The sequence below is a fragment of the Carya illinoinensis genome, chromosome 5, assembly GCF_018687715.1.
Source record: "Carya illinoinensis cultivar Pawnee chromosome 5, C.illinoinensisPawnee_v1, whole genome shotgun sequence".
NCBI lineage: Eukaryota > Viridiplantae > Streptophyta > Magnoliopsida > Fagales > Juglandaceae > Carya > Carya illinoinensis.
The window spans coordinates 34218703-34246681 of NC_056756.1; the positions used below are offsets into that span (position 1 = coordinate 34218703).

General features: G+C 39.0%; 1 protein-coding gene across 2 annotated transcripts; it reads left to right on the forward strand.

Moving 5' to 3' along the window:
- On the forward strand, positions 1 to 27919 carry LOC122309876 (protein VAC14 homolog). 2 transcript variants are annotated; one of them, XM_043123616.1, is made up of 20 exons: positions 2 to 413; positions 577 to 690; positions 839 to 904; positions 8635 to 8724; positions 8818 to 8937; positions 9056 to 9084; positions 9217 to 9359; positions 9456 to 9550; positions 9808 to 9894; positions 10075 to 10182; positions 10357 to 10448; positions 10654 to 10735; positions 16996 to 17061; positions 23093 to 23208; positions 23335 to 23455; positions 23784 to 23945; positions 24114 to 24242; positions 25969 to 26037; positions 26603 to 26978; positions 27475 to 27919. In XM_043123616.1, the coding sequence occupies exons 1-20, from the start codon at positions 324 to 326 to the stop codon at positions 27489 to 27491; spliced, it is 2172 nt and encodes a 723-aa protein (XP_042979550.1). In that variant the 5' UTR covers positions 2 to 323; the 3' UTR covers positions 27492 to 27919. The 2 variants fall into 2 exon arrangements, with proteins under 2 accessions (XP_042979551.1, XP_042979550.1); XM_043123617.1 differs by lacking the exon at positions 26603 to 26978 and having other exon boundaries at positions 1 to 413.
- The last annotated feature ends 60 nt before the right edge of the window (positions 27920 to 27979 follow it).

Consider the following 27979-nt stretch of genomic DNA (forward strand, 5'->3'; position numbering starts at 1 on the left):
TATCTCTCGGCGAGAAAAGAGCTAAAAAGGAAAACTCAGACCAGACTTGATAGTTGACAAAGACACGTTTTACGAACGGAAAATTTTCCCGATTGCATCTACCCGTTTTCCTAGATCTGAAACAGTCAAACTTAGTTCAGTTTCCAAGTAACAATTGCGATTCCATTATCAATTTCATCGGTCCGTGATATTTGGAAAAACAAGGAAAGAAAAAAAATCCTTGAGATGTTCCGATTTGAGCAGGAGAAGACACGAAAACGAGTTTGAGTTTGAATACTGGGGGAAAATTCAATTGGAGAGACTTCGAAGGGGTGGGGTTTACTATGACCGACGCGTTCTCTATGATTCCCGCCTCTGTGCTGCGCAATCTCTCCGACAAGCTTTATGAGAAGCGCAAAAATGCCGCTCTTGAGGTCCTCCCCCCTCTCTCTGTGTTTTTTCTTTCCAATTTGGTTAGTCTTTGTTTCTAGGGTTTTGGGTGGTTTTGTTGGATCTTGGACGACTCTTATATGGGTAACATATTTTTCTGTTGGATATATATATATATATATATGTATGTGTGTATGCATGTATTAGGTTGAGGGAATTGTGAAGCAGCTTGCAGTGGCTGGAGATCACGACAGGATTACGGCGGTGATCAATCTGTTGATCACGGAATTTACAGTTTCGCAGCAAGCGAATCACCGGAAGGTATTTCAATGAATTAGAATGAGTAATTGAATTGGTGAACTTGTTTGGAATTTTCGTTTAAATGCTATGGGGTTTGCATTTAGGTTTTTGGATTTTGATTTGCACTCAATGAAATTTGAAATTTTGTGCATTATTGTCTTTGTTGTAGGGGGGATTGATAGGCTTAGCTGCTGCAACAGTTGGGCTGACTAGTGAAGCGGCTCAACATCTTGAGGTAAGGGGTTGGAAACAAATTTCTAAGGCCCTGTTTGAATACAAAAAATGTTTCATCTTATTTTATCATTACAACTTTTTCAAATTACCATACAAAATATAATAATTAATTCAATTTTTTCAAATCTCAAAACAATAATAATATTATAATAATATTTTATTCAACTTTCATCTAAAACCATCTCATCTTATCTCACTATCCAAACTACAACTAAATGAGTCTAATCTCTGTAGAAACGAGCTTTCTGTAGCAGTCTTTCCTTAGAATTAAACACGATTTAAGTTGAATGTTGTTAATCTCATCCAGTGAGAGGCATGGACATGTGCAAAACAGTGATTCTGGATTACTGGAATACTGAGTTTTTGACCTGCGGATAATATTATTACTTGTCCAGTAGGTGGAAATGATGTGTGGTCCTATACCTTAGTATCATAAATTGGAAGAGGTGTGATGGTTCCATTTACTGAATTGCTTCTGGGATTATGAAATGTTTATTTTGGCAATGAATGACAAAGTCCACGTATGTGCATGATGAGACTCTTATGTGTTTGGTTAATAAGTTAGTTACATAATTCACATTAATAATTCACTTAATTTTAATTTAGTAATTTAAATAAAATTTTTTATTCATTTATTTGAAAAAAAAAGAAAAAAAGAAAAAAAATAATTGGGCTAGACTGATAACTATCGGTCTGGTTTGGTCCCTATGGATATTCTGTCCGGGGAAAATGATGGACCGAAAATTTTGGCCCATCACCCCTTGGACTGGACTAGACCGATTTACACACCTAATGTTGCCACTAGAAGTTGGAATAACTTTTTTTTTTTGATAAGTAATATGATATTTCATTGATAAAAGGATAGGCATAGCCCAAGTACACTAGAGGTATAAAAAAGCATACACCTTTTTAAGAACTAGTAACAGTTACAAGAAAATCATGAAAACTAAGCCCATTTAAATCCAACCCAATAGCCCACATAAATAGAGTCTTCCAAAAGAAACTCCTAAACTCTTCCAAGGAACGTTCATGGTCCTCAAAAAGTCTCTCGTTACGTTCACTCCAAATACACCAAAGAATACAAATAGGGGCCATTTTCCAAACAGCTGCAATCTGTGGTGTCCCAGTAATACCTCTCCAGCATGCCAGAAGATCAACCACCCGGCCTGGCATCACCCATGCTATTTCTATCTTGCTGAAAAAGTAGTTCCACATGTCTCTAGCAAACTCACAGTGTAAAAGTAGATGATCCACCATTTCCCTACTCTTCTGACAAATACAACACCAGTCCGTGATAACAAGGCCCCTTCTCCTCAGATTATCATTAGTCAGTATCTTGCCTAAGGCTGCTGTCCACACAAAAAAGGCAGCCTTTGTTGGTGCTTTAGTCCTCCAAATGTTCTTCCAAGGGAAAGAATGTCCTTGTTGCCCAGTAATAGAGTTATAAAACGAGCGTACTGTGAATTTTCCTTTCCTAGAAGGTCTCCAAATCATCACATCTTCAGTTGTGGCAGCAACAGGAATGTTATACAGCAAGTTAAAAAAATCCACCAGCATGTTCACTTCCCAGTCATGTACCTCCCGATTTAGGCTGATATTCCACTCTTGTGAACCTTGTATAGTTACCCTCAAATCAGCCACCATGGCATCTGGATCCCTTGCAATACTGTAAATAGCGGGATAAGCCTCCAGCAACACTGTGTCACCCACCCAACAATCCTTCCAAAAGCGTATCCTTCTTCCATCCCCCAAGCTCAATCGAGTATTACTAGCAAAAGAATCCCATCCTTTCCGTATGAACTTCCACAACCCCACTCCATAGGACCCCCTTCCCTCTTTTGAACACCAACTCCCCATTTCACGACCATATTTCAAATCTATCACCCCTTTCCATAAAGCTCCGCTCTCATTGTTATATCGCCATAGCCATTTTCCTAGTAAAGACCTGTTAAGAATCCTCACATTCCTAACCCCCAGTCCGCCGTCTCTCAAGGAATTGCACACCTTATCCCAGCCCACTAAATGAAACTTAAACTCCTCTCCTATTCCACTCCATAAAAGTCACGTTGAAGTTTTTCCATTCTACATGCAATGCTAGCAGGAAGAGGGAACAGAGACAAATAGTATGTGGGAAGATTTGAGAAAGTGCTCTTAATAAGAGTGAGCCGCCCCCCTTTGGATAAATATAACCTTTTCCAACCAGCCAACCTACGCTCAAATTTTTCCAAAACCCCATCCCAAATAGACTTAGCTTTGAAAGAAGCCCCCAATGGGAGCCCAAGATACTTCATCGGCAAGGAAGAGACCACGCATCCTAATATGTTAGCCAATCTGCTCATGTTACTTACATCCCCTACTGCGACCATTTCTGTCTTATCAAGATTAATTTTCAATCCGGAAATAGCTTCAAAACAAAGTAGAATGGCCTTCAATGATTGAATATGTCCTGCATTTGCCTCACACAACAGCAAGGTATCATCTGCAAATAAAAGGTGAGAAATAGTAGTTTGGCTATGTGAATCTCCCACAGAGAAGCCAGAGAAAAGCCCTCCTCCTACTGCCGCCGTCACCATTTGACTCAAAGCCTCCATGACTACTACAAATAAAAGTGGTGATAATGGATCTGCTTGTCGTAGCCCTCACGAACTGATAAAGAAGCCCACAGGTTCTCCATTTACCAAGACCGAGAAACGTGCCGTTGACACACAATGCCCTATCCACTTTCTCCATCTTTCCCCAAACCCACATCTACTCAACATGTACATCAGAAAGTCCCAGTTAACATAATCGTATGCCTTTTCCATGTCTAGCTTACAAAGAATACCTGGAATTCCTGACCTGATTCTGCTGTCCAAACATTCATTGGCAATGAGAATCGAATCTAGTATTTGTCTCCCCCTTATAAAGGCATTTTGCGATTTAGAGATAATCTTTTCCATTACTGTGCTCATTCTATTTGCCAACACCTTCGACAATATCTTATATACACTGCCTACAAGACTGATCGGTCTGAAATCTTGTACCTCTATTGCACCAGCCTTTTTAGGGACTAAGGCGATAAAGGTAGCATTTAGGCTTTTTTCAAATTTTCCATGAGTGAAAAATTCCTGGAAAACCAGCATAACATCTTCTCTCACCACCTCCCAACAAGTTTGGAAAAAAGCCATGTTGAAACCATCCGGGCCTGGAGCTTTATCTTTATTCATTTTCCTAAGAACTTTATGTACCTCTTCCTCTTCAAAAGGTCTCTCCAACCACACCATACTAACTTGGTCAATACTCTCAAAAGTTAGGCCATCCACCTTAGGTCTCCATGCAATAGGTTCTGACAATAAGTTTTCAAAATGTTCAGCTACATATTCCTTCATTTCCGCCTGATCTGACGAGGTAATACCATCAATATTCAGAGACTCGATGGTATTGAACCTCCTATGTGCATTAGCTATGCGATGGAAAAACTTAGTGCATTTATCCCCCTCCCGAAGCCATAAAGCCCTTGACTTTTGCCTCTATGAAATCTCCTCCAATAAGGTCAGTCTTTCGAGTTCAGTTACTACTTGCTCTTTTCGGTTGATCTCGTCATCTACTCCCTCCAAACTTTGTAATTCTTGCAGTAAGCAATTTTTCTGGTTAGTTATCTCACCAAACTCCTGCTCATTCCATGTCTTCAAATCCTTTTTCAAAGCTTTCAATTTTCCAGCCAACACCTTACTTGGATTACCCTCAAATACATAAGAATTCCACCAATTTCTAACCAAATCCACAAACCCCTCCTTTTTTAGCCACATATTTTCAAACTTAAAAGGCCTCTTACCCCCTTGCACACCACCCCCATCTAGTAATACAGGAAAATGGTCAGAACATAACCTCTGGAGCCTCTTCTGGGTCAGATCTGGAAATTGCAGCTCCCACGAAGGCGAGATAAGAAACCTGTCCAATCTTGACCAAGTGTACTCCCCTCCCATTAAAGCCTAGCTCAAAGATAAAGTCCGAGAACTCCACCATTGCTGAATTTTGATGTCCCCCCCCCCCGGGGATCTTTCAGTAGGGAATCTTGTTACATTAAAATCCCCGCCAATGCACCATGGGACCTCCCACCAAGAATAAAGTCCAGCCAGCTCATCCCACATCCTTTTCCTCTCCCTATCCAAATTAGGCCCATATACCCTAGCGAACGCCCATACAAACCCATCTTCCAAATTTTTGAAGGAACACCCCACTGCATACTCCCCCATAAACTCATCAGTACACTCCACAACCCTCTTATCCCACATAACCAATATACCTCCCGAGGCCCCTTTCGATGGTAAATATATCCACCCTACATATTGGCAACTCCAAATGCTTCTAATAATTCTTCTACTAATGATTTTCAGCTTTGTTTCCTGCAAACAAATGACGTCCGCCTTCCATTGCCTTAACAAAACTCTTATACGAAGACGTTTATTCGACTCATTCAACCCCCTAACGTTCCAACTCAGAATTTTTGGCTTCATTAACAAACTGCTCCAGCCCTTCCCTTATTTCTACCCCTACTCGCACTTCCCTCCTTTCCTTCGTAATTTATGGACCACGTCAAGCGTTTCAGCTCCCTATCTCTTTTTGACCCTACTCCCTGATGTCCTGCTGCAATGGCTGTAATCAAAGCTTTAAATTGCTCTTCATACCCCTCACATGATATCCCCAGACAGCTTTAAAGGTCCTCAACCTTTTTTAAAAGCCAGTCATTGGAAATATTAGGGGGAACCACGTTTAAAGGTGTGGGATCCTCTCCTACAGCCTCCTCCTCCTCTGTTAGAATACTAGTAGGATCATACAACATCAACATACCTTCCTTCTTAGCTGAAGAACACCCTCCCTCCACCTCTTCCACTGTTTTGTCTTGTATCCCCTCACACGGCACCCCAAAGCCCTCTTGCTTCTCTTAAGACTGAACTAAAGGTGAAGTCACCTGCTCTAATGGCTCAGAACAAGTCACCGGAATACTTTGTGAAGACCCACTCGAAGAAGACCCTCCCTGGGCAGCTCCCGAACCCTTGCTGGAGAGATTGGGCTCAATCCCGTTGCTTAAAGCCTCCACCTCCTTTTCCGGCGACTGTACTACCACCGGCGGGGCCTCGCCTGAGCCGCCGCTCGTGGTCGACCGGTTCTGGCAGACCTGTTCTGTGCCAGAACCACCCCAAGACTCGGCCCTAAAGGTACAGTATTGGGCTCCCCAATCAAACCCTCAATCTCCTCCCTTTCCGGCAACTGTACGACCACCGGCAGGACCTCGCCTGAACCACCTCCCACCGTCGGCCGGTTCTGTGCCAGAGCCACCCTAGGACTCGGCCCTAAAGGTATAGTATTGGCTTCAATATGCAGACCCGAAACACATTGTTTCGGGGCTTTTGCACGCCAGTTCAGGCCTGGGTTTTTACTCAGGCCCAACCCGTGCACACCCTTGCCCAGGCTCAGCCCGTGAACCACACCTTTGCCCTTTGGATCCTCCTCTCCTCCCTGGCCCACTTGTATCTGTTTTCCAGCCCCAATCTCATTCTGTCCCTGCTTTCCAGCCCGTGGGCCATAGCCCACTATTTGGCCTAACTCCACTACAACCCCTTTATTCTCCTCAGCACACCGTAACAGCCAACTTATATTGACTTGCAATGCATCAACCTGAAAGTTCATCTCCTGCAAAGCACTCAACACACTTTCCTCATTCAGACCAGCAATAGCTCTACTAGCTTCCCCCTTAGCCTGCAACCCATCCCTTAGCAGACCTACCCCTCCTCTAGCGCCTGCCAAAGCCTCAAAGTGATGTGAACCCCTGACATTACTTCTAGCTTGGAGCACCTCCTTGTAAGACCTGTAGGAAGAGCTTTGTGGTGGCTGTGAAGCTGCACCACCAGTACAGCCAGCTTCCCTCATTGCCTCCACCATTTTCCTCCACCCCCTTCCTTCCCTATCCTCTGGAATAAACAAGAAATTCCGATATCCACCCCCCCCATATTCCATCAGCTCTAAAAAACATCCTCTAGAGTTAGTACGTTTCTGTGCAACATACCCCCTATCACCTTCTCTATGCCCAGAAAAAAACTCCTTCCTACCAGCCTTCAAGCAATCCTCTAGAGTTTTTAAGAACCACCTTCCCGTGCCTAACCTCAGGCTAACCTTTTTCACCACCTTCCAACCTTTTTCAGTAAGATGAACCCAACTTGCCTCCCTTACTACCTCAAAAATCTTAGATTCAATCACCACCCGCTTCCTCATAACTCCACTATTCTACTAACTCTCCTCTACAATCACCAAAGCTTCACCATAATGGAATAGTAAAACTTTTCATCCTCAGGGTTTTGGTTGTACGGAGAGAAAAAAATTTGGAGAGAGAAAGAGTACTAAAAAACAACAATTATCATGTGCTAACTAATGTACTCAATAATGGTGACCACCATGTGCAAAAGAAAGAGCAACCCAAAGAGATATCAAATAGCCCATTTCATCTAAAAGAAAAATTGTTTGGTAGCTTGGAGGAATGAGATATATGATCTCTCTCTATGTAACGCTTCAATGAAATGTTTAAACTGTATGGCCTATACTCCAAAAGGACTAGTCAATGATATAATTGGAGCCCATTGGAACATTATGAAGAGCAATAACTTTTCATTTCTAAACAATGTGGGTCCCATACACCACTTACCATTATCCTTATTATATAGGGTATCTCTCTCTCTCTCTCTCTCTCTCTCTCTCTCTCTCTCTCTCTCTCTCTCCTTCCTTCAGAATGTTGGAGTTCTTGTGAGATGGATTATTTTGGAAGTTACTTTGGATTTTATTTTATTTTATAATTTGGATTCCTATTTTTATTTATAAAATGTTGGATTAGCTAATGTACTCAATAGTGATGTCACCATGTGCCCTTGTCCAATTCTGATGGTTAAGATGGATATAAAATGGGTATTGTGTCACAATCTTGATGGTTGGATCCTAATGGAGGGTGCAAAGTGTTAGCTTTTGGTAGAAAACTAGTTAAGTGGGAGTTGTTATGAGCAACCATCCAAACATAAAGGGCATTTAATATTATGGCTTTTACCTCTGACTGTCAACTCATAATCTTCAAAGTTTCAGGCATTATGTTCCTACTAAATATATTATATTAAGCATAGAGGGGCCATCCTCTAAGCTTCTAATTTCTATGATGTTCAGAAGATTTTAACTAAAAATCCAATAACTTCAATTGTTGGGGGCATGAACTACTCATACTCAATATATATATCCATAAATACCTAACTATGCTACAATGAAGTAGAAGAAGATTGAACTTGCTCTGTTTAGATTTAGGCCTCGTTTGGATGTTGAGATGAGATGAGATAAGAAATCTGTGAATAATAGTAAAATAGTATGTGAATTGTAGTGAAATAGTTTGAGTTAAGATGTTTTATGGAGTTTTGGGAAACGAGAGAGAAAAAGCTGAATAAAAAAATTATAAAGTAAAATATTGTTAGAATAAATATTATTTTTGTTTTGGGATTTGAAAAGTTGAACTGTTTTTTATTTTTTGTGGTTAAAATACTGAAGAGGACCAATCTACTGTTATTCATTTTCCCTAGTGGTGTTAGAGTTTTTAATGACACAACTGTGGTATATTTGATCAAAAATTTCACTGAACATATAATTCTTCCTTCTTCATTGTTTCTCTCTCATTGGCATAATATCCATAATCATGCTTTCACTTGTGATCCATTTTTCCAGCAAATTGTGTTGCCTGTGCTTAATTCTTTTTCTGACCAAGATAGCAGAGTTCGGTATTACGCTTGCGAAGCACTGTATAATATTGCAAAGGTGAGGTTGGATCTATAGAATTATAATGAGATTGTTCCTCTGGATGTGTCTTGGGCCTTATACGTTATCTTTTGCTGATGGCCTGATGCACAGGTTGTAAGAGAGGACTTCATCATATTCTTTAATCAGATTTTTGATGCGTTGTGTAAGCTTTCAGCAGACTCAGATGCAAATGTACAGAGTGCTGCTCATCTTTTGGATCGGCTTGTGAAGGTAAACAATTATTCAAGTATCCTCCCTCTCTCATCTTTTGGATTTTTCCCTGTAGTTGTCTGAAAATAGGCTTTCTTTTTTGTCAAATCAATTCTCAGATTTTACTATAATGAAACAGGACATTGTTACTGTAAGTGATCAATTCAGGTGTGCCATCTTCTTATTCCTGTTTTATACCTGTTATCTCTTGTTTTATAAGATTCCATACATCTTTTGAAGAGCTTGTTAACTGCTTTAACATTGTAACTTACCCAGCTTTACAATGTTCTTTTTCCTCAGCATTGAAGAATTTATACCGTTGTTGAGGGAAAGAATGAATGTCCTAAATCCCTATGTCCGGCAGTTTTTAGTAGGATGGATCACTGTATTGGACAGTGTTCCAGAGTTTGACATGCTGGGTTTCCTTCCTGATTTTCTCGATGGTATTTGTTCCATTATAATGTAGCTGATAATTATTTTTTATATCTCCTCTTTTCTTGAAATGCATATTGGACTTATCACATCCTCGATAATCTCAGGTCTGTTTAACATGTTAAGTGATTCTAGCCATGAAATAAGACAACAAGCTGATTCAGCTCTTTCGGAATTTCTACAAGAGATCAAGAACTCCCCAGTAAGGCTTCTGCTAATGTTGAATCCCTAATCTTTCTGTCTGTAATTTTCCATGATTGGGTAACTTGCCACTGGATTTCTTGTGTGTGGCATTATGTTTTTTGTTTTCCTCTGATACTGTTTGAGCCCTAAGATTGTTGAATTTTGACTTGGGGTTCGAACAAATATTTTTTTATAATGCATCAGTGCCAAATATTTTGTCTGAGACAATATTTGTTCATTTGTAATTTTCTGACTCGAGCAGTGCTACTCTTGAAGTCTGTAGATTACGGTCGCATGGCTAAAATACTGGTGCAGAGGGCAGCTTCACAAGATGAATTTACTCGGTTAACAGCTATTACATGGGTGAGTGGAAACACATTACGAAGTCATTCTGCTATGGTTTAATCACTACAACTAACTGATATAGTTGTCTCTAATTGTAGATCAAGTATCGGTATCTTTTCTAAATTTCCACACAGTACTCTGCTTTATTGCAATTTTATTTCATTTTGATTGCATTTATATATACTTTTTGTTGTGCAGATAAACGAGTTTGTAAAACTTGGTGGGGACCAGCTTGTTCCTTATGATGCTGATATTCTTGGAGCTATTTTGCCCTGCATATCTGATGAAGAGGAGAAAATTAGAGTGGTTGGTTGTTTTGAGCTTTCCCTTTTTCGTTTTTCATTTCTTTTTTAGTTGGGGGGGAGGGGGGAGTCATTTCATTTTCATTATTTTATTCCTTAATTATGAAAAGTTGCTAACTAGTTTAGAAACAAAGTCTTTATTTTCCCTGTTCCACTAAATACACCATATTTGTATAAGGTTGCTCGTGAAACCAATGAAGAGCTTCGTTCAATCAAGGCTGATCCAGCTGAAGGATTTGAAGTAGGAGCAATCCTCACTATTGCAAGGAGGTGTAGTTTTTGAAACCTGGGAAAAATCTGGGCTTGAAATGTAACTAGAGATTTGTATTACTATGGGCACTATGTGTCATGTTTCGTCATGTGGAGCCATAACAGAAGTGTTTACAATTGTCCCTTATTTAACTTGATTATGATGGTTAAAAGGATTACTGTATGGAATGATTTATGATGATCACTGGCTATTTTGACCGATCAGGCAATTGTCTAGTGAATGGGAGGCTACTCGAATTGAAGCATTGCACTGGATTTCAACTCTTTTAGAGAGACATCGCATGGAGGTAACTTCCCAGCTGTGAATAATGTGTATATCAGGCTGTGTTCATGTTTTCCTGTCTTTTGACATAAATTTGGACGGTTATGCTCTGTTGAGGGATGTGACATTTAAGCTTTTTCAATTGGTTTCTAATCACAATTGACTCCTTGTCTCTTGGGACTTAAGAATGACCTAAATCTATTCTATGCCTTTTTTGTTTTCCTAATTGCCCATCTTAGCTTCTTGTCATTCTCTCATCATATGGCTTAGTTCCCTTGCTATTTATTGGGGGTAGTATGTTAGTTTTGTGCAAGACACTTGGTTAGTTTGATGGAAAATGCTTGGTCTACAAAGAAATTTTACAAAAGTTTATAGACAGATGTGATTTGGTATGGTACATTAGATTTTTTTTTTTTTTTACTATAGGTAAATATTACATCACATTAAAGTAGATCAATTTGTAAACTTTATTTTGTGAGATCTCTTTGTAGACCTAGTACTTCTCAAGTTGATTCAGGGTTAGGTGTAGGGCTTACATTTTTTACACAACCTGCAAACAAGTTCATAGGGTTGACCCAATTGACCTGACTAGCAAAAAAAGGCACTCAGGTCAACTTATGCCCTAAGTGACCTGCCATGTGAGTTTTTGCTAGAATTTAGTTGTGGATTGAAAAATGTAGCACTATTTAAATATTTTTTTAAAATTTTCTTGTATTTCTTTTGTTATTATTCAATAGTATGAGGGAGCAAGTTTTTGTGCATATTTTTTCTTTTTCTTTTTTCAATAGTTCAAACCCGACTACATAAATGGGTCAAATGGTGGTATCGGTCAACCTGTGAACAAATGTTCAGGTTCGGGTGATTGACCCTTTTAATTATTGGTTGAAGTTCACATCAACTCAGAAATGACCCAAACCTGAATGACCTTACCTGAAATCCACATGATCCGATTGACAGCCCTAACATGGGTGTTTGATGATGGTCGGTCATATGGGTTGCTGTTTGGATTTTCCTATGCTTTCCTTTATATTATTTAATGTCCAATCTTCTTTGCATTATATGTATAAGGATCAGGGAGTGGGATAGATACCAAGGCATATGATGACACTTCTCATTAAATAAAATATTGAGAATTGGGATCATGGCACGCCTGCCTGGGTGTCACACATCGTTGCAAAAAAAAAAAAAAAAAGGAGCAGTTGTGGGGAGGCTACTCTACAAATTTTATTTCAAGAGCACCTATTGAGACATTATGTATTCTTATTAAACAAATCGAGCCCCAGTATTACTATGAGGCTTGTTATAGAAAAGAAGCAGAACTTGACCATAATGCAATTTGGCTTGGAAGCTTAGCTTTGTGCCAATTTAGGGAAAGAGGCTTGTAAAGATTATACTTTTCAAATGCAAATCTGGGATTTCATGCTTCCTTTAGCTTTTAGTAGGCAACATGACGATGTATCTGACATTGGAATAGACTACAATTGATGTAGTGTGTGGTCCATAAGTGATAAATTGCCTTTGTCATCTTTCATCTTGCTTGGACTTTTGTGGAGCTGAGGGCCTATCATGGACTTGTCAGTATCTGGCGACTAATTATGAATTTTAGCTTTAAAGTTTGAGGAGGTGCTTTGAAGTTTGTTTCTTACCACACCGTGATTAGATGTTTGCTCAAAATTATTATTGCCAGAAACTTCTTTGGTTTCACCAAGCCAAACTTGAGCTTATATTTAATGGCTTGTGTGGAGTGAAGCTCCTTTTTCTTATTAATTGGCTCAGCTCATTAGCAACTGTGCTTAGTTCTCTTAGGTCAATTGGTGGAAGTGGTGAGCTGAGCAACTGGAAACAGTCCTGAATTGCATGGTTCCTGTACATTCAGACGAGGAACTGGTGGCAGAGCAGGCTGAAGAGAGTGAGCCAGTTCCTTTAACTTCATGAGTCCAGTGCAGCCTAGGATTTCAGATTGGGTCTTTAACACGGTAAAGGATATTTGGCATTTGGTGGGATTGAAGTGTGAAGGCTATGAGCAGTTTGTGGCTTTACTTACAGTAATTGAAATAGGCCATCAACAACATAGAAAAGCAGAGTCAAAAAAGCAGAGAGAGCTGAGGAGGTTGAATTGGACCATGAACTCAGAGGGAAGTGCAAGTAAGGACAGGACCGAAGGGAAGGGTTTGGCATATTCCAAGTGCAACAAAAAATTGTATCGTGGAATGTCTGTGGGTTAAACAAGGACAGTAAGCATCTACAAATAAGACACTTGCTGCGCGAGTGGAAGGCGGACATAGTGTGTTTACATGAGACAAAGCTGAAACTTATTAATAGAAACTTGGTGCGAAGTATATGGAGCTGCACATATATAGATTGGGTGTACTTGGCAGCCAAAGGGGCATCGTGTGGTATTCTAGTGATGTGGGATAAAAGAGTGGTGGAGAAAATAGAGGAGTTTATAGGGGTATATTCAGTGGCTTGCTCATTTAGAAGCGTGGCAGATGATTTTATGTGGGCTTTTGTAGGTGTATATGATCCTAACCTAGACCATGAGAGAAGATTGTTATGGGAAGAACTGGCTGGAGTACATAGCTGGTGGGACCTTCCACGGTGTATAGGTGGAGACTTCAATGTAAGTAGATTTCCAACTGAGAGTTTTGGGAATAGAAGAATGAGGCCAGCTATGACAGAATTTTCAGAGTGCATCTTCGAGTTGAATCTAGTGGACTTACCACTAGTGGGGGGTGCATGTACTTGGTCTAATAACCAGACATGGTCTAGACTAGACAGATTTCTAATCTCACTGGAGTGGGAATATCATTTCCTGGATGTGTGGAAAAAAAGATTGCTTCGTTTGTGTTTGGATCATTGGCCCATTATGTTGGATTGTGGAGGGGTCAAAAGGCGGCGTAGGTCCTACAAATTTGAAAATATGTGGTTGAAGGAGGATGGCTTTGAGGAAAGGGTCAGGCAATGGTGGACTTCATATCAGATACAAGGAACCTATAGTTTTATATTTACGGGTAAATTGAAAGCTCTAAAAAAAGATCTAAAGCTGTGGAACATATAGTCTTTTGGAGATATATGGGAGCACAAAAAAAAAAGGAATTGGAGATCCAAGATTTGAAAAGAATACAAGAACACCGGCCCTTAACACAAGAAGAAATAGCTTTAAAAAGGGGGCTGGAAGTAGATCTGGAAAGAATTGTAGTCTTTGAAGAGACATCATGGCGTCAAAAGTCAAGAGCATTATGGTTGAAGGAAGGAGACTGAAGCACCAAGTTCTTCCACAGAATAGCTAACTCACATAGAAGATACAACAATATTGAGATGCTGAAATAGAAGGAATTGAGTGTTGGGATGAGTTAGTGATAAAAAACCATGTAGTTGACTTCTTTGAGCAATTACTTTCTGAGCAGGTGGGTTGGCGGCCTAAACTTGAAGGGCTTGGTTTTGATTCCATTGAACACAATAATGTAGACCGACTGGAGAGGCCTTTTGAGGAGTTGGAGGTTTTTGAAGTTGTGAGGAAAATGGTTAAAGACAAGGCGCTGGGTCCTGATGGTTTCTCAATGGGTTTCTTTCAAACTTGCTGGGCTGTATTAAAAGATGACCTCATGAAGGTGTTCTAGGAGTTGTACTCAGCAGGAAAGTTTGAAAAAAGCCTTAATGCTACTTTTCTTGCACTAATTCCAAAGAAGGTGGGGGCCGAAGAAATTAAGGAGTTTCGGTCTATTAGTTTAGTAAATGGGGTATACAGATAGTATCCAAGGTGTTAGCGAACCGTTTGAGTGGGGTAGTGGGGAAGCTTATTTCGAAACCCCAAAATGCTTTTGTCAAGGATAGACAAATCCTAGATGTGGTTCTTATTGCGAATGAATGCATAGACGGTCGGTTGAAAATTGGCGAGGCAGGGATTATTTGTAAGCTAGATATGGAGAAGGCGTATGATCATGTCAACTGGAAGTTCTTTCTAGATCTTTTGGGAAAATGTGGTTTTGGAGAGAGATGGTGCTCGTGGATTAGGTGGTGTATATCAACGGTGAAGTTCTCCGATAAATGGAAGCCCAACTAGGTTCTTTTGTAGCACACAAGGCTTAAGGCAAGGAGACCCGTTATCCCCATTACTCTTTGTTATTGTGATAGAGGCACTGAGCAGAATGTCCTCAGCCTTGGTTACAAATGGATTTCTCGCTGGTTGTAAGATTGGCTCTCCGAATAGGGGACTTGTTAATATATCTCATTTGTTGTTTGCAGATGATAATCTTTTCTTTTGCGAAGTAGATCCTAACCAGATCCGAGTTTTGAAGGCCCTTCTCCTTTGCTTTGAAGTAACGTCCGGACTGAAGGTCAATTTGGAAAAATCCGAGATGGTGCCTATTGGAGGTGTCCGACATATTAGACAGTTGGCTAGTATTTTGGGATGCACGACAGCATTTTTACCCATGCCTATTTGGGACTACACCTGGGGGTGGCCTCGAGAGCGGCTTCATTATGGGACTCAGTTATTGAGAAAGTGGAATGTCAGCTAGTCGGATGGAAGAGATTATACTTGTCAAAAGGTGGTCGGATCACACTAATCAAGAGTAATCTATCTAATCTACCCACCTATTTTTTGTCATTGTTTCCTATTCTAGCAAAGGATGCACTTTGATTGGAGAAACTTCAAAGGGATTTCTTGTGGGGTGGATTGGGTGAGGAACAAAAATTTCACCTTGTTAAGTGGCAAAAGGTATGTAGCCTTGTCTCGAATGGGGGCTTGGGCATTAGAAATATGACAACCTTCAGTCGGGCATTACTGGGTAATGGTTGTGGAGGTACCATAAGGAACCTAAAACCCTGAGGAAGACGGTAATTGAGAGCAAATATGGGGACGTATGGGGTTGGTGTACAAAAGAAGTGAGATGAGCGTATGGAATGGGATTGTGGAAACATATAAGAAAAGGGTGGGAGGTCTTCACTTGCTATACCCGATTTCGTTTAGGAAGAGGAACCCGTATTAAGTTTTGGTACGACACTTGGTGCGGTAATGTGGTTCTAAAGGAATCTTTTCCTTCTTTATTCAGAGTTGCAAGAGATATTGATGCTTCAGTAGTAGATGTATTGGCAAGATCAGGGGAGCAAGTTCAATGGAACATCAACTTCAGTAGGGCGGCACAAGGTTGGGAGATGAGCAGTATTGAAGCCTTTTGCAGTCTTTTGTATTCTACTGAACCGGGTAACTCACAGGATGGTTTATGGTGGATACTTACAGCTAAAGGCACCTTTTCAGTGCGCTCTTTTTTTAAGTCTCTTACCCAAGAGACACCTATCCAGTTTCCATGGTGAAAGATATGGAGACATAAGGCAACACCCAAAGCAGCATTCTTTGTGTGGACAACATCATTGGGTAAGATTCTCACAACTGATAATCTGAGGAAGCGTAGGGTGATCATTGCAGATTGGTGCTGCATGTGTAGGAAGGGAGGTGAATCGGTGAACCATCTCTTAATACACTGTGAGGTAGTGAGAGGGTTATGGAATGAGGTTCTTGGCAGAGTGGAATTGGCTTGGGTTATGCCGGAGACGGTGGTAGGGGTTTTGGCCAGTTGGACAAATCTGAGAGGCAATCAACAAATAAAGGCGGCGTGGAAGATGATCCCTACATGTATTATGTGGTGTTTATGGCGAGAGCGCAATGACAGAACGTTTGAGGACAAAGAGAGATTGATGGAGAAATTGAAAGCTTTAATTTTTAGAACTCTTTGTACTTGGACCATGGCGGTTGATTTCAATGGTTTAGAGTTACATGATTTCCTATATCCATTGATCATACCTAGCTATGGCAACTAAACATTGTATCGTGCTTTTGCCTATTCTTTGATACTATAATTTATTTACTTATAATAAAACTGTGCTTAGTTCATTTGCACCTGTTGGAATATGTTACAGGGAGAGATATGAGTGGCATATGTGGTAAATATGCAACATGGCCTCTGGCTAAGTCATTCTTAAGAAAAATACATGAAACCTCCCAACCTGGTTATATATACTTTATTAATTGCCATTTCTGGTTTATATTACCTAGAAAGGATGGAAAAAATAAGTGATGGATCAAATCAAAGGATGAGGCGAAAGTTTGTAACAACCTAGCTTTTCCAATTAATTACTGAACCTTTTCTCCTAGTTTACTTCTTTTGCTCAGAATTTCTGTTTATAATTATCCGTTGACCCTTATGTTTTGGTTTCTATAATTATCCGTTGACCCTTATGTTTTGGTTTCTATAGGGTTATAATTTGTTTTTCTACCTGCAACAGGTCTTAAGCTCCCTTGTTGACATATTTGACACCCTTCTGAAAGCACTGTCAGATCCTTCTGATGAGGTAATCCATTCATCCAGATTGTACATTTTTGTTTTGTATTGTTTTATCAAGTTGATTTTTCTACAGAATTTGTAGCACTGTTGTCCTTCTCCTTATTTTTACTAATGTCTCTTTTTCTTTGCTTGGGTCTCTGGGATTAGCTATTAGTTTAGAGTGAGGTGATTCCGCAAAGATAGTAGTTGAAAATGTTGAAGATGAGGCTAGAATGCATGTTCTGATTGTGGGAATGCCATACACTGGAGTATTATCTAGGTAAAGTCAATGGCAATTTTTCCCCCTATTAGTGGCCAGACTTGATAATGTGCAAGTTTGTGATCTTTAAGCGAAAATGTTGTGAAAAAATGAGCAAATAAAAAAGGGAATGTATGGAATTTGCAGTTGCCAATAAGGGAATTGACATAATTCATGTGCAAGGTAACCTCTTTGCAAACTTTCAGTAATATGGATACAAAGATTAATATGGAAAATGACTCCTACCAAAAAGTTGCAATGTGCCCCCTTTGTTAAGATATGACTGTTAAGATTGTATCACTTGCCTTTTTGCATCTATCGTAACAGAAAAATTGAAGAAGGGTGTTAATTTTTGGTAGTTGGAGGATGTAATGCGTCAGTTTTGGTAGTCAGGGTGTATAGTGTGAAATGCATATTAGATAAAGGGTGGAAAGTGTGTTTTCCCCTTACAATATTTCACTCAGACATTTGCTTATAAAAAAAAATATTTTCTGTGTACTTTGGCTATGCCCTTTTCTATTAATGAGGTTTTATTTTATTTTTATAAGTAAACGATTGTAATAATAAGAAGAGGGATGCTACTCATCATCCCACACCACACACCTTATCTATTTTATTTTTTTTTTTAATTTTTAATTTAATTTTATTCTTACTAAACTAATTGAGTTGTTCTGCTCATTATCCATATACCACTTGTTATACGAAAAAGGAAAAAAAGAAAAAAAAAAATTAAAAAAGGTGTGGTGTGTGGGATGCTAAGTAGAATTTTTTTAATAAGAATGGGTAGAGCCGAAGTGCACAAGATGGTATACAGGAAGTAACACCTATTTAGGGAGAAGAAATGGAAACAAGAAAATCATGAAAATCAAGGCCATTAAAATCTACAGTTATGGCTCATAGAAATAAAGTTCTAGCAAAAAGTAATCTAAGTGCCTCTAATGAGCAGTCCTCGTCTTCGAACGTTCGATCATTACACTTCTGCCATAAGCACCATAGGATATAAATAGGAACCAACTTCCACACAGCTGTGATTTGTGGAATACCTCCTAAATTTGTCCAACCACTGTGGCAGGTATAACCCAAGCTAGCTCTAACTTGTTGAAGACATCATCCCATAATGCTCTAGCAACCTCACAATGCAATGGAAGATAATCCACAGTCTCCACACTTTTCTTACACATATAACACCAATCCACTATAATCACCATGTGTTTCTGTAAGCTATCCATCGTCAAAATCTTATCTAGAGAAGTTGTCCAAGCAAAAATTGCCACTTTGGGAGGCTCCTTATTACGCCAGATCCTTCTCCATGGAAAATGATTATTTTATGATTGTGTGAGACTTATAGAATGAGCTAATCAAGAATGTACCTTTTCCTGCAAGTACCCACCACAACGTGTTAGGTCCTTGAGTGCTTGGTCTCAGACTAAAGAAATCCTTAAAGCTGCCTACTTCCCAATCTTGGGCCGCCCTAATGAAGTTTACATTCCATTGGACTAGGTCCCTAGATATTTCCATAAAATCAGCCATTGAAACTTCTTTCTCACATGCAATCCTGAAAACTGAAGGGAAGGAATCCTTAAGGGTGTTATCTCCACACCATAAGTTGATTCTAGAGCCATCTTCCAACACAAGTCTAGTGCGACGAGCAAAAACTCCCCACCCTCGTCTAATGTGCTTCCAAACACCCACTCCATAAACCTTATGTACCTCCCTAGTACTCCACCCCCCTTACCACCACCAACTCCCCCCCCCCCCCCCCCCCCCCACAAAAAAAAACCCAAAACAAACCTCCATTTTTGTAGTCAATTACCAACTTCCATAAGGCTTCTAGTTCCATATTATATCGCCACAACCATTACCCAAAACAAACCTCCATTTTTGTAGTCAATCACCAACTTCCATAAGGCTTCTAGTTCCATATTATATCGCCACAACCATTACCCAAAACAAACCTCCATTTTTGTAGTCAATCACCAACTTCCATAAGGCTTCTAGTTCCATATTATATCGCCACAACCATTTCCCAAGTAAGGCCCAATTGAAAATCCTCATATTTCTAATTCCCAATCCACCATAAGAGATTGGGGAGCATACCTTATCTCACTTAACCAGATGAATTTGAAATCATTCCCTAAACCGCTCCAAAGGAAATTGTGATGAAGTTTCTCAATACGAGTCGTCACACTTGCTGGAATTGGGAATATAGGTAAGAAATACATTGGTAAATTAGACAGAGTGCTTTTGATTAAGGTGATCTTGCCACCTTTCGACAAGTACAATCTCTTCCAACCTGCTAGTCTACGTTCAATCTTCTCAATCATTGTATCCCAAACTGGTTTAGCCTGCCCTTGAGGTTGTCCCCAAGGGAAGACCAAGGTAATTTATGGGAAGAGAGGAGACTTTACATCCAATAGTGTTAGCCAACTGTTTGATGTTACGAACATTACCAATAGTCTGAAGCTTTACTTTTGCTTATCCAAAACAAGAAAAAAAAATAGATATATGCTTTAAGTTGTATGAGACGAATCTGCAAATAGTATGCTTGGAAGTATTTTGATGAAGCTAGATCAGATGCTGGTACTTATACCATCTGCAGCCTTTGTTAATCCTTGTTTGAGTTATTTCTATCGGTACCTAAAAGTTGCATCTGGTTGTGTTTAGAGTTTGCCTTGGCTATAATGATATTTGTTGGCATGAGTATCATGCATCAGAAATGCTTATTTGGTATTATGGTCATTGACAAAATTTTCCCTTATATACTATAGTAAGTGGCTTGATTGGCTAATCTTGACCATGATATTTGTATCTGCTAGAGGAGATTGGTGACCTCTCTCTCTTTAGGTGTTGTGAAGTTGGTTTTCGAAGGTCATATTCAACTCTTAAAATACTTTTTTTGATAGGTTATCAAGAAGTTTTATTCATAATAAAAGGCATAGCCAAGTACACAGGACTTACACATGAGTAATACCTGACTAGGATTTACAACCAAAAAAAGAAGGTTCATGGACATTAAACCCATTAAAATCTGTCACCCCATCTCAAAGGAACAAAGTCCTAAAAAGCAAGCTTTCAACTCATCCACTCTCCTTTCACTTCAAAACTTCTATTGTTTCTCTCCCTTCAAATACACCAGCAGATACTTATAGGAACCACCTTCCAGATTTCAGTCACTTGTGGATTGTCTTACAGACCACTCCAACTTGCTAGGAAATACACCAACCTTCTCTAGGCATGACCCAAGCTAAACCTATTCCCACAAAAAAAAAAAAATTGTTTCACACGGTTCTGGTACCTTGCAGAACAGAAGCAAGTGAGCTATCGTTTCCCTATTCTTCTTTCTTACACATGCAACCCCAATCCAACATTTCCTTAGGTTGTCTATAGTTCTTAAAATGGTTGTTGCTGGAAGTCAAGTTCTTGACTGGCCAGTGGGTGCATTGATAGTAGATTGAGATCAAGAGAGTCGTGGATGTTGTGTGATTTGGACATTGAAAAGATCAATGATCATGTGAATTGGGGTTTTCTAATTTATCTGTTGATGAGAGGTGGTGCATATCTTCTGTGCATTTTTTAGTATTGGTGAATGGTATCCCCTTCGATTTTGTGGTTATGTGGAAGCTTTGTGCAGGATGATATCTACTACGGTGTGGAGGGTATTCTTAACGGTGAAATGGATTTGGGCTCAATAGCTCTCATCTAGGATTGCAAATGATACCTTGGTGTTATGTGAGGCAAGCGAAGATCATTTTTGTTTCTTGTGCTGCTTATTCCTTTGCTTTGAAGCCATCTTTGGTTTGAAGATTAAGTTGTCTAAGTCTGAATTGCTTCTGATTGGTAGGGTTGAGAATGTAGCTACTCTGATGGAAATTCTTGGGTATAAGATCTTTAACTTGCCCGTCACTTATCTTGGTCTTCCTTTAGGAGCTCCTTCAAAGCCAAAGCAATTTTGGTATGGTATTATATAGAAAACAGTGCTGATTAGTGGGATGAAAGTAGTTGTATTTGTCTAAAGGTGGTAGAGGCACATTGATGGAGAGTATGCTATCCAAATTGCCTACCAATTATATGTTTCTCTTACCCCACTTTTGAAAATTGCTAACCAATTGGAGAAGCTGCATTGAGATTTCTTGTGGAGAGGAATGGTGGTAGAGCCCAAGCCCCATCTCTTGAAGTGAACAAAATGTATGTTCTCCAATTTAGGTGGAATAGAGATTAGAAATATATTTCTCTTTAACCTTACTCTTTCTGGCAAAATAACTATGATGCTATACTCAAGAAAGAGAGAGCCTTAGGAGGGTATGGGAGCTTGCGTGGTGGTTGGTATTCCCATGAAGTAAATGGGCCTAACAGGGTTGGTCATTAGATAAACAGGAGGGTTTTGTTTTTTTTTTTTTTTTGGGTGGGGGGGGGGGGGGGGGGGGGGAGGTTTTCTGGAATTTTTTTGGTGATGGGTCCAAGATCTGCTTCATTCATGATGTAGGGTGACCAATCTCTAAAACATCCTTTCCCAAAGTTATTCAGAAAGCATCCAGAACCTCTTGCTCCAAAGGATGCTTATGTGGTGGGCACTATCAACTCTCTCTTGAATCATTTCAGTATGTCAATTTTGTCAGGGAGGCTTATTATATTGGGTGGTGGGTCTCTTCTCATAGTGCTTGATCAGTTGTATTCGAGGCGGGTGGGATGCAATGGTGAAGATAAAATTGTCAGGGGCCCATCCAATAAAGGAAGGTTCTAGGTATAGTCATATTCATTGTGTTGCGTGCCCATGTTATGGCCCCTTCCTCATGGAAGCTTATCTGAAGGAATATGACTCCCCTTAGAGCGAACTTCTTGACTTGGACTGTGGCTTTAGGGAAGATTCTTACCCTGGATAACGTGAGTAAACGGGACATCGTAGTGATTAATTGGTGTTGTGTAGGGAAGAAGAATGGAATTTTGGATCAGTTTCTTTTGCATTGTAAGTTTGCTAGTGCTTTGTGCAATATGGTTTTTGGCATAGTTGGGATTGATTAGGTTATGCTTGCCGAGTGTTGGATATTCTAAGATGTTGGAATGGACAATTTGGTAGCCATCAATGCACTTTAGTGCAGAGAATGATCCCTCCCTTCTTGCTTATTGTGGAGTCTTTGGCGAGAAAGAAATGAGAAATGAGCATAGCTTTGAAGAGTGCAAAAAGTCGATGTTGGAGCTTGTCATTATTTCTTAATACCCTTTTTCATTGGATAGTGATCCAAAACAATGTAGCCTTTTCTGTTTCTTCCTATCAAGATCTTCTCGCCTTTTCCCTTTTTCTAGTTTCGTGGATCTATTGTATACTTCTTGTATAATGGGGTAATACTCTTTCTTCAGCTTAATAAAATTTTTATTTTACTCATAAAAAAAGGAACATATATTTGGGACCATTATATGTTTAGTTCAGTGGTAGATTTCGTGACTAGATGAAGGGATTTGTTTCAAGAAAGCTTGTTTGCTCTTGTGGAGTCTTCAGCAAGTGCTTTTTCAAGACAGCTTGTTTTCCCTTGGGGTGGGTAAACCCCTTTTACGCAGGTGTAAGCTATGGATATCCATTTGAAAAAGCACTTGCTGAAAAGGTAAGCCCCTTCACTTTTTCTTTCCACCCTAGATCTCTTTCTGTGGAGTTGTCATTTTCTTGTAACGGTATTCCTTTGAACTAAAATCTTTAACCATATAAACATACGAATGACAAATTTTGATTTAAAGTATATGGATAAACCTTTCATGTAAAGAGTACTAAATGGCTAAATGGCATCAAATTGTTTTCCTTCTGTTAAAGGTTGTGCTCCTTGTTCTTGAGGTTCATGCCTGCATAGCAGAAGATCCTCCACATTTCCGCCAACTTGTTGTTTTCCTTGTTCATAATTTCCGGATGGATATTTCTCTTCTGGTGAAGTGAGTTTCTTACCTGATCTCATTCTTGCTAAAGTAATCCTAGTCTACTTACTGATTTGTTATGAACATTAGCTTGAATATATTGTTTCTCTCATTTCATTTATTATTTTTATGTTTGCTATTCAGGCGTGGTGCTCTAATAATCCGCCGGCTTTGTGTACTTTTAGATCCTGAAAGGGTCTACCGTGAACTTTCAACAATACTAGAAGGAGAATCTGACCTGGATTTTGCATCTATTTTGGTTCAGGTTCTGTCAATTTTGTGATTATTATGTGTAAAAAACATATCTGATAATTGTATAAACCTTTAGTGTTGTAGTTACCAAAGGACAAGATGATTTGAGTTGCTACAGTTTTCTGAAATAAAATAAGCAACATCTTAAGATTATGCCTAGAGATAAGAAGTTTCCGTATAACAAGGATGTCATAAAACAGATCATATTTCCTTCAAATTGTCTTTTTTTTCCTATTTATGTCGTCGTTTTTTAGATTCTTTCCTTTTCCATACATCAAATATCTAGCAATTATGTAAGTTGAACTTTTGTTTATCCTTTTGTTCTTTTTTGTTCATTTCAGACTTTGAACTTAATTTTACTTACATCGTCCGAATTGTCTGAGGTCCGGGATCTTTTGAAAAATTCACTGGTGAGTCCGGCCGGGAAGGACTTGTTTGTTTCTTTGTATGCTTCATGGTGTCATTCGCCCATGGCAATTATAAGTCTTTGCTTATTAGCACAGGTGAGTATTTTGAATTTCCATGTAAACCATTTATTTTTTAACCTCTCTCTCTCTCTACTCTCTTGTCCTCTTTTATCTTCAAACATTCTTGCAGCATTAAGCAATCTTGTTTGTATGACCTTTAGGTTTTCGTTCCACTTAGGGATCATATTTTATTGTGCTTGGCAGACGTACCAGCATGCAAATGCTGTGATTCAGTCCCTGGTGGAGGAAGATATCAATGTCAAGTTTTTGGTCCAGCTGGATAAATTGATTCGCTTGCTGGAAACTCCAATCTTTGCTTATCTTAGACTGCAGGTGCATAAGTGAAATATGAAGCTTTAACCTGCCTCACTACTTGTTATTCTGTTTCTCTTGGAATGTTCAACAAAATATTTCCTATTGGCATTATTACTGAAAAGGCTCCAATCTTTGCTTATTACTACTACTGATGTCTTTCCTTTGAAAATGTGGTGAGAAAGATGCTTTTTTTCTTAGTACTTCTGGTGGGGAGAGGTGTCATGAAAGAATTATTTATCATTCATCAATGTTTATGCGGCTAACTCCATAGGATAATCAGGGAGTGGGATGCATTGGAATTTAAGCATTTTTTGTGATATTGACAATTGGGATTGGCATATTGACAATTGGGAAACATTAAGGTGTGGTTTGGATAGTGAGATGAGATGGTATGATTTTAGATGAAAGTTAAAAGTTGAATAAAATATTGTTAAAATATTATTTTTTAATATTATTGTTATTTTGAGATTTGAAAAAGTTGAATTGTTTATTATATTTTGTATATGAATTTGGAAAAGTTGTAATGATGAGATGAGAAGAGATGAAATGAGATGAGATGAAACAGTTTCACTATCCAAATTCCTAAGTTGAGCTGAGTGGTGGGTTGCCAAAAGTGTGATCTGATGGAAACCTTATAGGAGTCACACGTCCAAGGTGAGGAGTTGGAAGTGTGTACTTTGTGCTGTTCAATAATACAGTCAATTGTACTTGGTGTGTAGCGCTCCCACTAAAGTTGTATCCCATGTAGCTTTAGAAGAGTTTCTTGGAATTTGAACAATTCCATTTTCAATTGATGTTAAGTGTGGAAACAGGGCGAGTAAGCAATAGACCATTTTCTAATCATTGTTGGTGGAATAGGTGCTTTCGATGACGGTTTTTTCCTCTTTTTGGGTGCACTGGATTAACATTCTGGCTTCTTTGATTACTGGTGGAAGGTGTTTAGCTGTTTGGAGTGTAGCACCTCCCTGTCTTGATGTGGAATATTTAGTTGGGATTTTATTTAAAGGAACTCTTCTTTTGTGAGATAAAAAATGTGATTCCTCTATTATCCTTTTGGCTTTCTTTTTTTGAGTTTATTGACCAGTCGAACTTTAGGGTCTGGTTTGCATCTCTTTTTTCCCCTTTTGGAGAAGGGTGTTATATGTATACTTCTTGTGTTTAGGTTATGCCCCCTCACGGACTCTAATGAAATTGAGGATAATTTTGTTACTTTATTCATAGTGTTAGCTTCTGATGAAAAAAAAAAAAGTTTTTTTTGAAAGAAAGGGGAGAATTGTTGCAGAGGCAACCTCTTTTTTTTTTTTTTTTTTTTTTATAGGCAATATTACTAGTGCAGGCACTATCACACACGACCTGATGGAAGTGTCTTTTTTCTTTTTAGCTAAAAGGGTAGGATGCCTTATTGAAATAAAATTATTATCCTTTTTTTGTCTTGCAAACAAACCCATATGCGTGGAAAATATTATTTTATGCCGTTGATGTGTTTTTTTGTAAGTATATGTTATGCTTTTGATGTATTGCTAGTTGAACATTGTGCGACATATGAGCATTTTGCAAGCACTGTTCTTTGCGTTTGGATTAAAGTGGGAGTTTTGCAGTCCTGAATTATCATGTTACTCTTGTACAAAGTAGGTGGTTCAATTCTTATTGAAGTAAATGGATATCTTTGCTTCATTTTTCCTGCATGTCACCCCAAGTTAGAGTTTGTGTGTTCTGTACCTGACCCATTACGTGGTTCTTGCAGCTTCTTGAACCTGGAAGATATATATGGTTGTTAAAAGCCTTGTACGGCCTTTTGATGTTGCTTCCCCAGGTATGGTTCCCAAAGGTTTTTTTTTTCTTTTTATTTTTTTTTATTTATTTTTCATATAGCTTTTTGTTAATGGTAAAAATATTCCCTGTTTAGAAACCCACTGATACACGGAATTATGTAAGTGGGTATGCGCACTTAATTATGTACGTAATGCACATAAAATAAACAGATCACAGGTCTTGATTTACTTTTGTTCCCCCCTTATCTTACCCCATCTTTCATAACACATTCAACAAATCATTGCGGATCATCAAATTTGGGGAATTGGAACTTGTAGTTTCATGAATTAAGATGCATGATCTGTTTGTGGTTTGTGAGATGAATAGGAAAATCTGGTAACCCTCAGCTGGAACTTGATAAATTAAGAGACTGAAAACAGGAGTTGTCAAAATGTATGTGATTAGTTCATTCAATTAGTATGATGCTCCATAAATTCTGAGGAGATTAATCTTGCTCTAATGCTAGTTGCTTGGGTAGTTTTTACTCCAAAATGGAATAGAATTTTGTGCTTTAGTTGTGTTATTCATTCATTCATTTTTACCTCGAATTTGACACTTGAATGCAGCAAAGTGCGGCATTTAAGATACTGCGAACCCGTTTAAAAACCGTGCCTTCATATTCCTTTAATGGTGAGCAAGTTAGGCGAACATCATCAGGGAACCCCTATCAAATTATACATCACGTGCCAAGCGGATCGCAAATCTCTGAGAATGGAGATGGGATCCAGGATGGTGCAAATTCACATAATGGAATTAACTTTGCTTCAATGCTACAACAGTTTGAGCAAATGCAGCGGCAGCATCATATGCACACAAAAGTGCAGGCACTATCACGCAACAATTCTACCACTTCATTATCCGTTGAGCTTCTCTGTGATATTCTCAGCACCAATGAGCTTGATAAACATCTGAATGAGAATTTTTTAGGTGACAGTGATTCAGGTGAGTTAATTCAAGGAAGTGGAATGACAATTTTGACAATCAATGAGGTGCAATATTCTTATTCATACATAAAAAATAAAAGAAGAAAAATATGGAGAAATAGAAATAGTTCACTAAGCTCTGGAGGGAGAGCACCTTCTATTTTTTGGTTCAAAAAAGGAAAGAAAACAGATCCCAGGTCCATCAGAAAGGGATCTCCCTTTCCACTTTGATGGCAATCACAAAACGTGAGTTTTAGGGGCTGAAGTCAGAATTCAAGACATCATGAGCAAGATTACATGCTTGTTTCTCCTTTCCGACTGGTATGGTTGTGTGGGGTCGGATTTACAGAGAAGCTAAACTTTCTGTTGCCTGCCTCAGAATGTCGTAAAACACACCGTTATATCTAATCTGCACCTTTGTTCTTTGTTTTTTTTGTTTTTTAAGTTTTCACTCTTAATTTCCATTTAAGAATGCTCTTGATATTTTTTCAATCACACTATTGCTGTGTTTACAGGAGGTGCAAAGACCTGAAGAACCTCCAGACCCTGCTTCATGGAACATGAGTGGGCCTCTGTCAAGATCAAGGAGAGGGTGAGGGCAATTACCACTATGATTTTGCTGCTTCCTGCCTCTAATAAAGGTGTACACTCGTCTCGGCATGTGCCATGGCGAAGATCTGGTATAATTTGCAAAATTGTATATCGTAGTTATTTGTTTTGTTGTCATGGAAATTGGGACGATGAACAGGGTTTCAATGTAAGATAAGCTAAGCTATTCTTTTTTACACTTTGTAGACAAGATATACCCATGTGGTTCTGTTGTATTTTTTTAATCATAAACCACGTGGGCTAGAGGGAAACATTGTTTGAAGATGCAGCTTGTTTCATTATGTGCATCTATTACAGAAACCTTATAAAAAATAAGAAGTCATCTAATTTATGTGCACAAATTCGAAGATATGCATGTATTTTGTTGTTTTTTTTAATTCATTTTTTCATGTTCCACCCACCGGAATGTTG

Excerpts from the sequence above, each read along its gene's own strand:
- LOC122309876 (XM_043123616.1), top strand. The coding sequence starts at position 324 with ATGACCGACGCGTTCTCTATGATTCCCGCCTCTGTGCTGCGCAATCTC. Across the intron at positions 9,360-9,455 it reads CCTTCCTGATTTTCTCGATG|GTCTGTTTAACATGTTAAGT; the intron begins GTATTTGTTCCA and ends CGATAATCTCAG. Across the intron at positions 10,183-10,356 it reads AAGAGGAGAAAATTAGAGTG|GTTGCTCGTGAAACCAATGA; the intron begins GTTGGTTGTTTT and ends TATTTGTATAAG.